Source organism: Manis javanica, chromosome X (assembly GCF_040802235.1).
Source record: "Manis javanica isolate MJ-LG chromosome X, MJ_LKY, whole genome shotgun sequence".
Lineage (NCBI taxonomy): Eukaryota > Metazoa > Chordata > Mammalia > Pholidota > Manidae > Manis > Manis javanica.
Genome location: NC_133174.1, coordinates 58,339,866 through 58,354,474, shown reverse-complemented (window position 1 = coordinate 58,354,474; position 14,609 = coordinate 58,339,866). Strand labels below are relative to the sequence as shown.

At 39.0% G+C, this 14,609-nt stretch overlaps 1 protein-coding gene across 1 annotated transcript in view; it reads left to right on the top strand.

Moving 5' to 3' along the window:
* The window catches only part of TEX11 (testis expressed 11), a 391,628-nt gene that overhangs the window by 148,575 nt on the left and 228,444 nt on the right, over nucleotides 1-14,609 (top strand). Inside the window, exon 12 of the mRNA XM_073227602.1 lies at nucleotides 14,074-14,155. Coding sequence (XP_073083703.1) covers nucleotides 14,074-14,155 — 82 coding nt within the window. The remainder of the gene's footprint in view (nucleotides 1-14,073; nucleotides 14,156-14,609) is intronic.

Below are 14,609 nucleotides of genomic sequence, written 5' to 3'. Positions count from 1 at the left end.
GATGATTTGTGGGAGGTAAACTCTCTCAGCTTTTGCTTATCTGGAAATTGTTTAATCCCTCCTTCATATTTAAATGATGATCTTGCCAGATAAAGTAATCTTGGTTCCAGGCCCTTCTGCTTCATGGCATTAAATACATCATGCCTCTCCCTTCTGGCCTGTAAGGTTTCTGCTGAGAAGTCTGATGTTAGCCTGATGGGCTTTCCTTTTGTAAGTGATCTTATTTCTGACTCTGGCTGCTTTTGATAGTCTGTTCTTATACTTTATCTTTCACATTTTAATTACTATGTGTCTTGTTGTTGTCTTCCTTGGGTCCCTTGTGTTGAGAGATCTGTGGATCTCCATGGCCTGAGATACTTTGTCCTTCCCCAGATTGGAGAAGTTTTCAGCAATTACCTCCTCAAAGGCACTTTCTATCCCTTTCTGTCTCTCTTCTTCTTCTGGTATCCTTGTGATGCGAATATTGTTCCGCTAGGTTGGTCACACAGTTCTCTCAATATTCTTTCATTTTTAGAAATCCTTTTTTCTCTCTTTGCCTCAGCTTCTTTGTATTCCTCTACTCTAGTTTCTATTTCATTTATTGTCTCCTCCACCGTATCCAACCTCCTTTTAATACCCTCCATTGCGCTCTTCAACGATTGGATCTCTGACCTGAATTCATTCCTGAGTTCTTGGATGTCTTTCTGTACCTCCATTAGAATGTTGATCATTTTTGTTTTCAACTCCCTTTCAGGAAGACTCACGAGATCCATATTATTTAAATCTTTCTCAGGAGTTGTGTTAATAATTTTACTCTGGACAAGTTTCCTTTGTCATTTCATGTTTGTATGTGGCACCCTCTACTGTCCAGAAGCTCTTTTCTGGAACTGCTCAGTCCCTGAAGCAATGTCAGGGGTCGCACGGGAGTGGTACTGGTACCTGGGGAGAGGAGAGGAAAGAGCTGTTCCCCGCCTCCTGGTTCCTGTGCTTTTCTCCACTGCCTGAGCCAGTGGGCCACTCATACTGGTATGTTTTTCTCCCAGAGCAGCCAGATATCAATCCCTGCTTTCCAAAAGTGGCCGGAATCCCAGTCTACTCAGGAACTCTGCCTATATTAACTTTCCAACCCGGTAGTCATGTGAGTATCATGAAAGCACCATGAAATGTAGGTTTGTGCTCCCAGAGCAGATCTTCAGAGCTAGGTATTCAGCAGTCCCAAGCCTTCCACTCCCTCCCTGCTCTGTTTCTTTTCCTCCTGCCGGTGAGCTGGGGTGGGGGAGGAGCTCGGGTCCTGTGGAGCCACAGCTTTGGTATGTTACCCCGTTAGGTGAGGTCTGCTCTTTTCTCCAGGTATATGCAGTCTGACTCCATCCTCTTTCCTGTTGCTCTCTCAGGTTTAGTTGCACCAATTAAATTTTCTAATTGTGTCCAGTTTTAGGAAGAAGCCACTGTAGAGGCTTTTTGTGGGAGATGAATTCTCTCAGCTTTTGATTATGTGTAAATTGTTTAATCTCTCCTTCAAATTTAAAAAATGATCTTGGCTGATAATGTATTATTGGTTTGAGGACCTTCTGCTTTTTTTTTTGAGAGGGCATCTCTCATATTTATTAATCAAATGGTTTTTAACAGCAATAAAATTCTGTATAGTGGGGTCAATGCTCAATGCACAATCATTAATCCATCTCAAGCCTAATTCTCATCAGTCTCCAATCTTCTGAAGCATAACGAACAAGTTTTTACATGGTGAACGGATTCTTACATAGTGAATAAATTCGTACATGGTGAACAGTACAAAGGCATTCATCACAGAAACTTTCGGTTTTGATCACGCATTATGAACTATAAACAATCAGGTCAAATATGAATATTCGTTTGATTTTTATACTTGATTTATATGTGGATACCACATTTCTCCCTTTATTATTATTATTATTTTTATTTTTAATAAAATGCTGAAGTGGTAGGTAGATGCAAGATAAAGGTAGAAAACATAGTTTAGTGCTGTAAGAGGGCAAATGTAGATGATCAGGTGTGTGCCTATGGACTAAGTATTAATCCAAGCTAGACAAGGGCAGCAAAACATCCACGGATGCAGAAGATTTCTCTCAAAGCAGGGGGGGGTGAGGTTCTGAGCCTCACCTCTGTTGATCCCCAATTTCTCACCTTATGGCCCCCCTGCGACTGTTCCTTTCTTAGGTTGTTCCTCCCTTGAGGAATCTTACCCATCTCTGGCTAACCAGTCATCTTCCGGGGCCATACAGGGAAATGTAAAGTTGGTAAGTGAGAGAGAAGCCATATTGTTTGAAAAGGTTAGCTTTTTACTTCTTTGCAGATTTATGCCCTGTGGCTTCTATGCCCAGCACTTGTCTTGAGGTATCTTTACCACCGGGAGGAATTATGATACTCGGTAAATTCGATATGAGGCACGAATTCTATTTAAGCGTTGTAATTAGGAAGGAAGAAGGAAAGCTATAGAGGTAGCATATGGAAGAAAACATGGGAGGATTGATTATTTCTTTGACATATCTTCTTGTAGAGGACCTTAAGTATGTATAGGTTTTAAACTACTAACTAATTTGCACACACATATTAACATAATAGGAATTCAGTGACATAAACAAAGCAAATCTATAATTGCCATCCATCTTCAGTGAAGCCAAGAAAACCATTTAGGCACCTTACGCTTTTGTGAAAATGTGTCTATGATATGATGGATATTGTCCAACTGTACTTGAACAGTCTGAGAGAAATCAGACAAATTAAAGCAGCCCATTTCTGAGATCTGTTCACATCCGATATGTTCTTTTAACCGTAGATAGTCTATAGTCATAAGATTTTGGAGTGCTACAACTTGCACCCCTCCCAACTCTTGGTTGTGTTCCAACAGTACAGATCTAGTCAAATTCGTTGTCTCACTGTATGCACATGCCAGCCTAGACATCTCCCTCCTCATTCCAATGGCAAGTCCAATAGACTGTGGGCTGGATGCAGCCACAACCGCAGCATCACCCAGATCCCTGTGGAGCCTGTTTGTTGATCATCCCCCGGCACGAGTCCTCCAGAGAGTGCTGATGCTGGAAGCTCCTCCTCATATTGTATCTTAGTTCATTTTCTGGGTATCCAAGCTAGGCCTTGGTCTTCTGCATAGAAAAAAACAGACCCTTTGCCCACACTTTGACATGCCCTCTATACCACTGTGCAGAACTCATTGGAGGTCAGCACACAGGAACTGCTTTTTTTTTTTTAAGAGAAAGGAATATTATCAGAAAAGAGTACCTCCATAGCTGATCATCTGACACCCTTTAAGGGATCAGCCTTAAGGATATTTAAAACATGCGTTGATCTTTGATTTACCAATAGTTTTATCCTATCAAGGAGTAATCCCCCTTCTCTTTCTTTCTTTCTTTTTTTTTCTTTTTTTTAAAATCTTTAATCTACACTTACATGAAGAATACTATGTTTACTATGCTCTCCCCTATATCAGGTCCCCCCTAACAACCACATTACGGTTACTGTCCATCAGCTTAGCAAAATGTTGTAGAATCACTACTTGTCCTCTCTGTGTTGTGCAGCCCACCCTCCCCTTTCTCCCTCCCCCCATGCATGCTAATCTTAATACCCCCTTCTCCCCCCCCCTTATCTCTCCCTGCCCACCCATCCTCCCCAGTTCCTTTCCCTTTGGTACCTGTTAGTCCATTTTTGGGTTCTGTAATTCCGCTGCTGTTTTGTTCCTTCAGTTTTTCCTTTGTTCTTATACTCCTCAGATGAGTGAAATCATTTGGTATTTCTCTTTCTCTGCTTGGCTTATTTCACTGAGCATAATACTCTCCAGCTCCATCTATGTTGCTGCAAATGGTTGGATTTTTCCACTTCTTATGGCTGAGTAGTATTCCATTGTGTATATGTATCACATCTTCTTTATCCATTCATCTACCGATGGACATTGAGGTTGCTTCCAATTCTTGGCTATTGTAAATAGTGCTGTGATAAACATAGGGGTGCATCTGTTTTTCTCAAACTTGATTGCTGAGTTCTTAGGGTAAATTCCTAGGAGTGGAATTCCTGGGTCAAATGGTAGGTCTGTTTTGAGCATTTTGATGAACCTCCATACTGCTTTCCACAATGGTTGAACTACTTTACATTCCCACCAGCAGTGTAGGAGGTTTCCCCTTTCTCCACAGCCTCGCCAACATTTGTCTTTTGGATGGCAGCTATCCTTACTGGTGTGAGGTGATACCTCATTGTAGTTTTAATTTGCATTTCTCTGATAATTAGCGATGTGGAGCATCTTTTCATGTGTCTCTTGGCCATCTGTATTTCTTTTTTAGAGAACTGTCTGTTCAGTTCCTCTGCCCATTTTTTAATAGGGTTATTTGTTTTTTGTTTGTTGATGCGTGTGAGCTCTTTATATATTGTGGACGTCAGGCCTTTATCGGATCTGTCATTTTCAAATATATTCTCCCATACTGTAAGGTTCCTTTTTGTTCTATTGATGGTGTCTTTCGCTGTACAGAAGCTTTTCAGCTTAATGGTGTCCCACTTGCTCATTTTTGCTGTTGTTTTCCTTGCCCGGGGAGATATGTTCAAGAAGAGGTCACTCATGTTTAAGTCTAAGAGGTTTTTGCCTATGTTTTTTTCCAAGAGTTTAATGGTTTCATGACTTACATTCAGGTCTTTGATCCATTTTGAGTTTACCTTTGTATATGGAGTTAGACAATGGTCCAGTTTCATTCTCCTACATGTAGCTGTCCTGTTTTGCCAGCACCATCTGTTGAAGAGACTGTCATTTTACCATTATATGTCCATGGCTCCTTTATCAAATATTAATTGACCATATATGTTTGGGTTAATTTCTGGAGTCTCTAGTCTGTTCCACTGGTCTGTGGCTCTGTTCTTGTGCCAGTACCAAATTGTCTTGATTACTATGGCTTTGTAGTAGAGCTTGAGTGAGAGGGAGTGAGATCCCCCCTACTTTATTTTTCTTTCTCAGGATTGCTTTGGTTATTCGGGGTCTTTGGTGTTTCCATATGAATTTTTGAATTATTTGTTCCAATTCATTGAAGAATGTTGCTGGTAATTTGAGAGGGATTGCATCAAATCTGTATATTACTTTGGCAGGATGGCCATTTTGACGATATTAATTCTTCCTAGCCATGAGCAAGGGATGAGTTTCCATTTATTAGTGTCCCCTTTAATTTCTCTTAAGAGTGACTTGTAGTTTTCAGAGTATAAGTCTTTCACTTCTTTGGTTAGGTTTATTCCTAGGTATTTTATTCTTTTTGATGCAATGGTGAATGGAATTGTTTTCCTAATTTCTCTTTCTATTGATTCATTGTTAGTGTATAGGAAAGCTACAGATTTCTGTGTGTTAATTTTGTATCCTGCAACTTTGCTGTATTCCGATATCAGTTCTAGTAGTTTTGGGATGGAGTCTTTAGGGTTTTTTATGTACAGTATCATATCATCTGCAGATAGTGACAGTTTAACTTCTTCTTTACCAATCTGGATTCCTTGTATTTCTTTGTTTTGTCTGATTGCCGTGGCTAGGACCTCCAGTACTACGTTAAATAACAGTGGGGATAGTGGGCATCCCTGTCTTGTTCACGATCTCAAAGGAAATGCTTTCAGCTTTTCGCTGTTCAGTATAATGCTGGCTGTGGGTTTATCATATATGGCCTTTATTATGTTGAGGTACTTGCCCTCTATTCCCATTTTGCTGAGAGTTTTTATCATGAATGGATGTTGAATTTTGTCAAATGCTTTTTCAGCATCTATGGAGATGATCATGTGGTTTTTGTCTTTCTTTTTGTTGATGTGGTGGATGATGTTGATGGATTTTCGAATGTTGAACCACTATCCTTGCATCCCTGGGATGAATCCCACTTGGTCATGGTGTATGATCCTTTTGATATACTGTTGAATTCTGTTTGCTAATATTTTATTGAGTATTTTTGCATCTACATTTATTAGGGATATTGGTCTGTAATTTTCTTTTTGGTGGGGTCTTTGCCTGGTTTTGGTATTAGGGTGATGTTGGCTTCATAGAATGAGTTTGGGAGTGTTCCCTCTTCTTCTATTTTTTTGGAACACTTTAAGGAGAATGGGTATTATGTCTTCTCTGTGTGTCTGATAAAATTCCGAGGTAAATCCGTCTAGCCCCGGGGTTTTGTTCTTGGGTAGTTTTTTGATTACCGTTTTAATTTCTTTGCTCGTAATTGGTTTGTTTAACTTTTATGTTTCTTCCTTGGTCAGTCTTGGGAGGTTGTATTTTTCTAGGAAGTTGTCCATTTCTTCTAGGTTTTCCAGCTTGTTGGCATATAGGTTTTCATAGTAGTCTTTGATAATTCTTTGTATTTCTGTGGAGTCTGTCATGATTTTTTAATTCTCATTTCTGATTATGTTGATTTGTGTTGATTCTCTTTTTCTCTTAATAAGTTTGGCTAGAGGCTTATCTATTTTGTTTATTTTCTCAAGGACCAGCTCTTGGTTTCATTGATTTTTGCTATTGTTTTATTCTTCTCAATTTTGTTTATTTCTTCTGTGATCTTTATTATGTCCCTCCTTCTGCTGACTTTAGGCCTCATTTGTTCTTCTTTTTCCAGTTTCGATTATTGTGATGTTAGACTATTCATTTGGGATTGTTCTTCCTTCTTCAAGTGTGCCTGGATCGCTATATACTTTCCTCTTAAGACTGCTTTCGCTGCATCCCACAGAAGTTGGGGCTTAGTGTTGTTGTTGTCATTTGTTTCTATATATTCCTTGATCTCTCTTTTGATTTGTTCATTGATCCATTAATTATTTAGTAGCGTGTTGTTAAGCCTCCATGTGTTTGTGAGCCTTTTTGCTTTCTTTGTAGAATTTATTTCTAGTTTTATACCTTTGTGTTCTGAAAAATTGGTTGGTAGAATTTCAGTATTTTGGAATTTACTGAGGCTCTTTTTGTGAGCTAGTATGTGGTCTATTCTGGAGAATGTTCCATGTGCACTTGAGAAGAATGTATATCCTGTTGCTTTTGGATGTAGAGTTTGTATAGATGTCTATTAGGTCCATCTGGTCTAGTGTGTTGTTCAGTTCCTGTGTGTCCTTACTTATTTTCTGCCCGGTGGATCTATCCTTTGGGTGAGTGGTGTGTTGAAGTCTCCTCAAATGAATGCATTGCAGTCTATTTCCCTCTTTAGTTCTGTTAGTATTTGCTTCACATATGCTGGTGCTCTTGTGTTGGGTGCATATATATTTAGAATGGTTATATCCTCTTGTTGGACTGAGCCCTTTATCATTATGTAGTGTCCTTCTTTATCTCTTGTTACTTTCTTTGTTTTGAAGTCTATTTTGTCTGATATTAGTACTGCAACCCCTGCTTTCTTCTCACTGTTGTTTGCCTGAAATATGTTTTTCCATCCCTTGACTTTTAGTCTATGCTTGTCTTTGGGTTTAAGGTGAGTTTCTTGTAAGCAGCATATAGATAGGTCTTGCTTTTTTATTCATTCTATTACTCTATGTCTTTTGATTGGTGCATTAAGTCCATTTACATTTATGGTGACTATTGAGAGATATGTACTTAGTGCCATTGCAGGCTTTAGATTTGTGGTTACCAAAGGTTCAAGGTTAGCTTCTTTAGTATCTTACTGCCTAACTTCGCTCGCTTATTGAGCTGTTATATACACTGTCTGGAGATTCTTTTCTTCTCTCCCTTCTTATTCCTCCTCCTCCATTCTTCATATGTTGTATGTTTTGTTCTGTGCTCTTTTTAGGAGTGCTCCCATCTAGAGCAGTGCCTGTAAGATGCCCTGTAGAGGTGGTTTGTGGGAAGCAAATTCCCTCAGCTTTTGCATGTCTGGGAATTGTTTAATCCCACCATCATATTTAAATGATAGTCGTGCTGAAAACAGTATCCTTGTTTCAAGGCCCTTCTGTTTCATTGCATTAAATATGTCATGCCATTCTCTTCTGGCCTGTAGGGTTTCTTTTGAGAAGTGTGATGATAGCCTGATGGGTTTTCCTTAATAGTTGACCTTTTTCTCTCTAGCTGCCTTTAAAACTCTTTCCTTGTCCTTGATCCTTGCCATTTTAATTACTATGTGTCTTGGTGTTGTTCTCCTTGGTTCCTTTCTCTTCGGGGTTCTGTGTAATTCCATGGTCTGTTCTATTATTTCCTCCCCCAGTTGGGGAAGTTTTCAGCAATTATTTCTTCAAAGAGACTTTTTATCCCTTTTCCTCTTTCTTCTTCTTCTGGTACCCCTATAATACAAATATTATGCCTTTTGGCTTGGTCATATAGTTCTCTTAGTGTTGTTTCATTCCTGGAGATCCTTTTATCTCTCTCTATGTCAGCTTCTATACGTTCCTGTTCTCTGGCTTCTATTCCTTCAATGGCCTCTTGCATCTTATCTATTCTGCTTATAAATTCTTCTAGGGATTGTTTCACTTCTGTGATCTCCTTCCTGACATCTGTGCTCTCCCTCCAGACTTCATCCCATTGCTCTTGCATTTTTCTCTGCATCTCATCCCATTGCTCTTGCATTTTTCTCTGCATCTCTGTTAGCATGTTCATGATTTTTATTTTGAATTTTTTTCAAGAGTACTGGTTCGGTCTGTCTCCTTCTGAGTTGTCTCTGTGATCTTTGTCTGCCTGTAGTTTTGCCTTTTCATGGTGATAGAGATAGTTTGCATCGCTGGTACGAGTGACCGCTGGAAGAGCTTGCCTTCTTGTTGGTTTGTGGCCTTCCTCTCCCCCTTCGCAAGGCGCTGGGTTCTTGCAGGTGTGGATGTGGTCTGGATGTTGTCCTGTGTCCTCTGCTCTCTATTTTAGGAAGAGGTTTCTTTGTTATATTTTCATAGCTCTATGTGTTTTTGGGAGGACATTTCCACTGCTCTACTCACGCTGCCATCCTGGCTCCACCCCGTCCTTCTGCTTTTTATCATTAAATATATCATGCCACTCACTTTTGGCTTGTAAGGTTTCTGCTGATAAGTCTGATGATAGCCTGATGGGCTTTCCTTTATATGTGATCTTATTTCTCTCTGTGGCTGCTTTTAAAAGTCTGTCCTTTTCCTTGATCTTTGCCATTTTTTTTGGTATTGTTAATGTACAATTACTTGAACAACATTATGGTTACTAGACTCCCCCTCTTATCAAGTCCCACCCTCATTCCCCATTATATTCGCTGTCCACCAGCATAGGTAAATGCTATAGAGTCATTACTTGTCTTCTCTGTATATACTGCCTTTCCCATGTCCCCCCCACCCCCGGCTACAGTATGTGTGCTAATCGTAATGCCCCTTTCCCCCTCTTATCCCTCCCTTCCCACCCACTCACCCCAGTCCATTTCCCTATGGTAGCTCTTAGTCCATTTTTGCGTCTGTGATTCTTCTATTGTTTTGTTCCTTCAGTTTTTTCTTTGTTCTTATACTCTACAGAGGAGAGAAATCATTTGATACTTGTCTTTCTCTGCCTAGCTTATTTTACTTAACATAATACCCTCTAGCTCCATCCATGTTGTTGCAAATGGTAGGATGTGTTTTCTTCTTATGGCTGAATAGTATTCCATTGTGTATATGTACCACCTCTTCTTTATCTATTCATCTACTGATGGACAGTTACGTTTTTTCCATTTCTTGGCTATTGTAAATAGAGCTGTGATAAACATAGGGGTGCATATATCTTTTTGAAACTGTGCTGCTTCATTGTTAGGGTAAATTCCTGGGTGTGTAATTCCCAGGTCAAATGGTATTTCTATTTTGAGTTTTTTAAGGAACCTCCTTACTGCTTTCCAGAATGGTTGAACTAATTTACATTCCCCCAGCACAGGTTCCCCTTTCTCCACATCCTTGCCAGCATTTGTTTTTGTTTGTGTTTTGTATGTTGGCCATTCTAACTGGTGTGAGGTGATATCTCATTGTGGTTTTCATTTGCATTTGTCTGGTGATTAGCCATGCCGAGCATCTTTCATTTGCTTGTTGGCCATCTGAATTTCTTCTTTGGAGAAGTATCTGTTCAGATCCTCTGTCCATTTTTAATTGGCTTTTTTGCTTTTTGTTTGTTCAGGTACATGATGTGTTTATGTAATTTGGATGTCAACCCCTTATCAGACATGTCATTTATGAATATATTCTCCCATCCTGTAGGATGTCTTTTCGTTCTACTGATGGTGTTCTTTGCTGTACCGAAGCCTTTCATTTGATATAGTCCCTCTTGTTCGTTGTTGCTTTTGTTTCCCTTGTACAGCAGGATATGTTCATGTAGAGGTTGCTCATGTTCATGTCCAAAAGATTTTTGCCTGTATTTTTTTCTAAGAGTTTTATGGTTTTATGACTTACATTGACGTCTCTTATCCATTTTGAGTTTACTTTTGTGTATGGGGTTAGACAGTAATCCAGTTTCATTCTCTTACATGTAGTTTTCCAGTTTTGCCTGATCTTTGCCATTTTAATTGTTATATGTTTTGGTATTGTCCTCCATGTATCCCTTCTGTTGGGAGATCTGTGCACCTCCATGGCCTGAGAGAGTAACTCCTTCCCCTGATTGGGGAAGTTTGCAGCAATTACTTCCTTATAGACACCTTCTATCTTTTTCTCTCTCTTCCTCTTCCTCTGCCCCTTTAATACGAATATTGTTCTGTTTGAATTGGTCACACCATTCTCTCAGTATTCTTTCATTCTTAGAGATCCTATTTTCTCTCTGCGCCTCAGCTTCTTTTTATTCCTCTTTCTGACTTTGTATTTCATTTATTGTCTCCTCCACTATATGTAATCTGCTTTTAGTACCCTCCATTGTGTTCTCAGTGATTGGGTCTCTGTCCTCATTTTGTTCCTAAGTTCTTGATTATTTTTCTGTACCTCCTTGAGCATTTTAATGATTTTTATTTTGACATCTCATTCAGGAACATTCGTGAGGTCAATTTCATTTGAATCCTTCTCAGGTGGATTCATAATTTTGCTGTGAACCAGATTGTTTTAACGTTTCATAATTTGTCTGTGCTGCCTTCTAGTGTCCAGAAGCTCTACTCTCTGGAGCTGCTCAGCCCCTCGAGCAATTTCAGTGGTCACAGGGGAGCCGTGTTGGTGCTTGAGGGGAGGGAAGAGCTGTTTCTTGCTTCCTGGCTCCTATGCCTGTCTTCACTGCCAGAACCAGTGGACCAAACACACAGGTGTAATCCTGTATGCTTTGTGTTTTTAACTGCCATAGGCAGGGCTTCTCTCTGGCTGTCCTGACGCTAGAACTGGGGTTGCTGGTTTGTGATCCTGAGCCACGTGCAGGCTAGCCAGGGGAAAGACACAGCAGGCTGCATATCATGGTGGGGGGCCTTGTGGGTGGAGTGCGTGAAGATCATTTAAGCTCCCAACCTGCTGGGCAGGGTGCACCCAGACAATTTTGTTTACCTGTCCTTTGTCCTGAGCAGTAAGCTCTGTGCAATCCTTGCCCCTTTAGCAGCCCTCTCACTTTTAGGAAGTCTCTCAGACTGCCCACACAGATCAGCCTGATATGAATCCCTGTTTTCCACAAGCAGCTGGAATCTCTGTCTCTCCAGGTATTCTGCCTGTCTTAGCTTTACAACCCCAGTAAATCATCAGAGCACCATGCAGTGTAGGTTCATTCTCCCAGAGCAGATCTCCAGGGCTACGTGTTCAGAAGTCCCAGGCCTCCACTCCCCCCCTGCTCTGTTTCTCTTCCTCCTGCCAGTGAGCTGGGGTGGGGGAAGTGCTTGGGCCCCACCGGGTCACAGCTTTGTTATGTTACCCTGTTTTGTGACATCTGCTGTTTTTTTCAATTGTATGCAGTCTGGTGCAGCCTTCTTTCCTGTTACTCTTTCAGGATTAGTTGTATTATTAATTATATATTCATATTATATGTGGTTTTAGGAGGAAGTCTCTGTTTCAACTCTCACACCACTATCCTTAATCCCAATTTCCAGTATTTTTCAAGTATTTTTTCTTTTTGCCCTCCAGGACTAATTACTCAACTGTTAGGCTGCTTGAATTGTCCCACAGCTAACTTATGCTATATTCATTTAAAAATATTTTTTTCATTTATGTTTTGCACAGTTTTATATTGCTATGACTTCAAGCCAAGTATGGTGTTAGCTGTGGTTTTTTGTAGATGCCCTGTATCAGCTTGAGGAAGTTCCCTTCTTTTGCCAATGTTTTGATTATTGATTGAACTTCTTAAAAGAACAGTTTGACATTTACTCGGTAAAGTTAAATTTAACCATATCCATTGACGCAGCAACTTCATTCTTTATTTGGAAAAAAGTTCTTGCATTTGTATACTAGGATTAGTGTACAGAAAGCCAATGCCAGGATTGTTCATAATAGCAGTTGGGTAGAAACAACTCAAATGTCCAAAGTAGAATGGGTCAATAAATTGTGATATAGTCATACAATGGAATACTATATAATAGTCCTTTTCAAACTTTACCATGCATAATTAACTAGAATGTCTGTTAAAACACAAGTTTCTTATTTATTTCCTTACTGAACAAGTTTTAGAATTTATGTTTAAATGGAAACTTTTCACAATTCAAATCAATAATAATGATTTTACACATTTTCCTAAACACACACACACACACACACACACACACACACACACACATACACAATTTTCTGGCCTCGTCCCCAAATTTCTGATTTAGTAGTTTTCGGGTGGGGCCTGCATTTCTGAAAAATTTCCAGGTAATGCCGATTCAGGGAATACCCTCTGAGTACCACACTATACAGTAATGAAAACAAATGAATTAATTTCATGCATCAGTATAAATGAATCTCGAAAGCATGATACTGAATGTAAGAAGCAAGTCAGAGAAGAATTTATTTATATATATCCTTGTTCTGTTGAAAGTTCAAATGCATGTACAACTAAGCAATATATTGAGTATATATAAAGAAGACTAAGGGAATTAATGCATGAAATTCAAGGTGGTGTTTACCTCTTTGGGGAAGTGAGGATGATGCAAATGGACAAGAGTTAGAGGCATGTGGCCCTAATGTAGTGGTAGTGTTCTGTTTCTTAACCTTGGTGATGAGTACTTGGGTGTTTGTTTTATCATTATTCCAAGTATACATGTATGTTTTATATAATTGTGATTATGTGTGTGTACGATACAATTAACACTAAAGAAATGGAGAAGTTGTCTTTAGAGCTTGCAGGAGAAGGAAAAATATGGCCTTTGAAGTCAGATCTGAATTCAAATTTCAACTCTACCACTTACTAACTGTGTGACCATGGATAAGTTACTCCATCTGGGCCTCAGGTTCTTTATCTACAAAACAGGATCATAGTACTTTCCTTGAAAATTTGTTGTTCCTGGATCTTGTTTTCTGATAACTCTTCAGTTAAAAAAAAAAGCCAGCAAAAAAAATCTAACGAAGAAGAGTGAAATGCAATACTGAGAGAAGTTACAGAGAGGGTGAAATTATTGACGTTGGGGAAAAAAACTAGTGGATTTAACAGATACTCAGTCATGACTTCTGAAAGTGTAGTTTTAAGAGACAATAAGGATCGGCATATCAGTACAAAAGTTTATAGAAGTGAATAGGTGATGATACAATGAAACAAAAGTGTTCATTCTCTAGAGTTGTTTCCTAATGAAATCAAAGAAAAAAGCAGAACGTTAACTTGTGTGAGTATAGTAGACTCAGTGTGTACATTTCTGAATGTAAAAGGGAATTGAACACAATACATATTCCAACATGTCCACTAGGAAATGTGGTAATGCAGTAGAGTAAAATTTGCAACCTTGTGTGTTATTAAAATCTCAGAAGAAAAAAAATCTAACTGATGTTTGGAGTTTTGTTCACTGAGACAAGAACATGGCCTTATATTCACAGTTTAAGTATTGAGCTTGCCATTAAGTTTTTTGCCAACCAGTATAAATGTTTACATGTTCTTTTCCTTGTACTGTTTCATTCAGATTGAATAAAATATCACAAATATCCTCAGGGATAGCCTGGATGTTATGATCTTATCTTTTATAATTTTGATTTCCTTTCATCATGAGTCATCCTGCTGTGGTTGAATAAAATAGGCAATCACTTGAATTTTGTCTTTTACATGCCACAGTCTTAATAACATTGTGATTTCTTTGTTTAAAATAGGAACATTTAAATCCAGCTGGGCTTTTCTTAAAGATGAGAATCCTCTTGAAGGACAAAACAGCTAATGAAGAACTGTTGGAAGGTATTATCTGTGTGTTTGAGATATCATACAGTTTTGAATCATCACCACTTTATTGAATATAAGATCTGTTGTAGTATGCTAACAATAGGTGTAAGTTGTTGGTGACTGAGAAGGAAATTAATCACATAGGAAAAGGGGAATATTGTCAGCCAGGAAGAAAAAAGGGGAATACTTTCTTACTACCTAGCAAACTTACTAGGTAGTAACAAAGAGGTGAATAAAAGCCATCAGTTTTCTTTTAGTCTAGCAGGCTAACATAGCTTCCCAACCCTTCTGAAGTTATCTTCCACCATGAAAAAAGATAATCTATTGATAGAAAAACCTTTATATTGCTATACTTTTTATAATTACTTTTATAAACTTTGCTATTTGTTTTTCAAAATTCTCAAGGGACTACAGTGTACACATCACAAAATAAGCCTCCTGATACACAACTGTGGGTCATTTGGCAAGT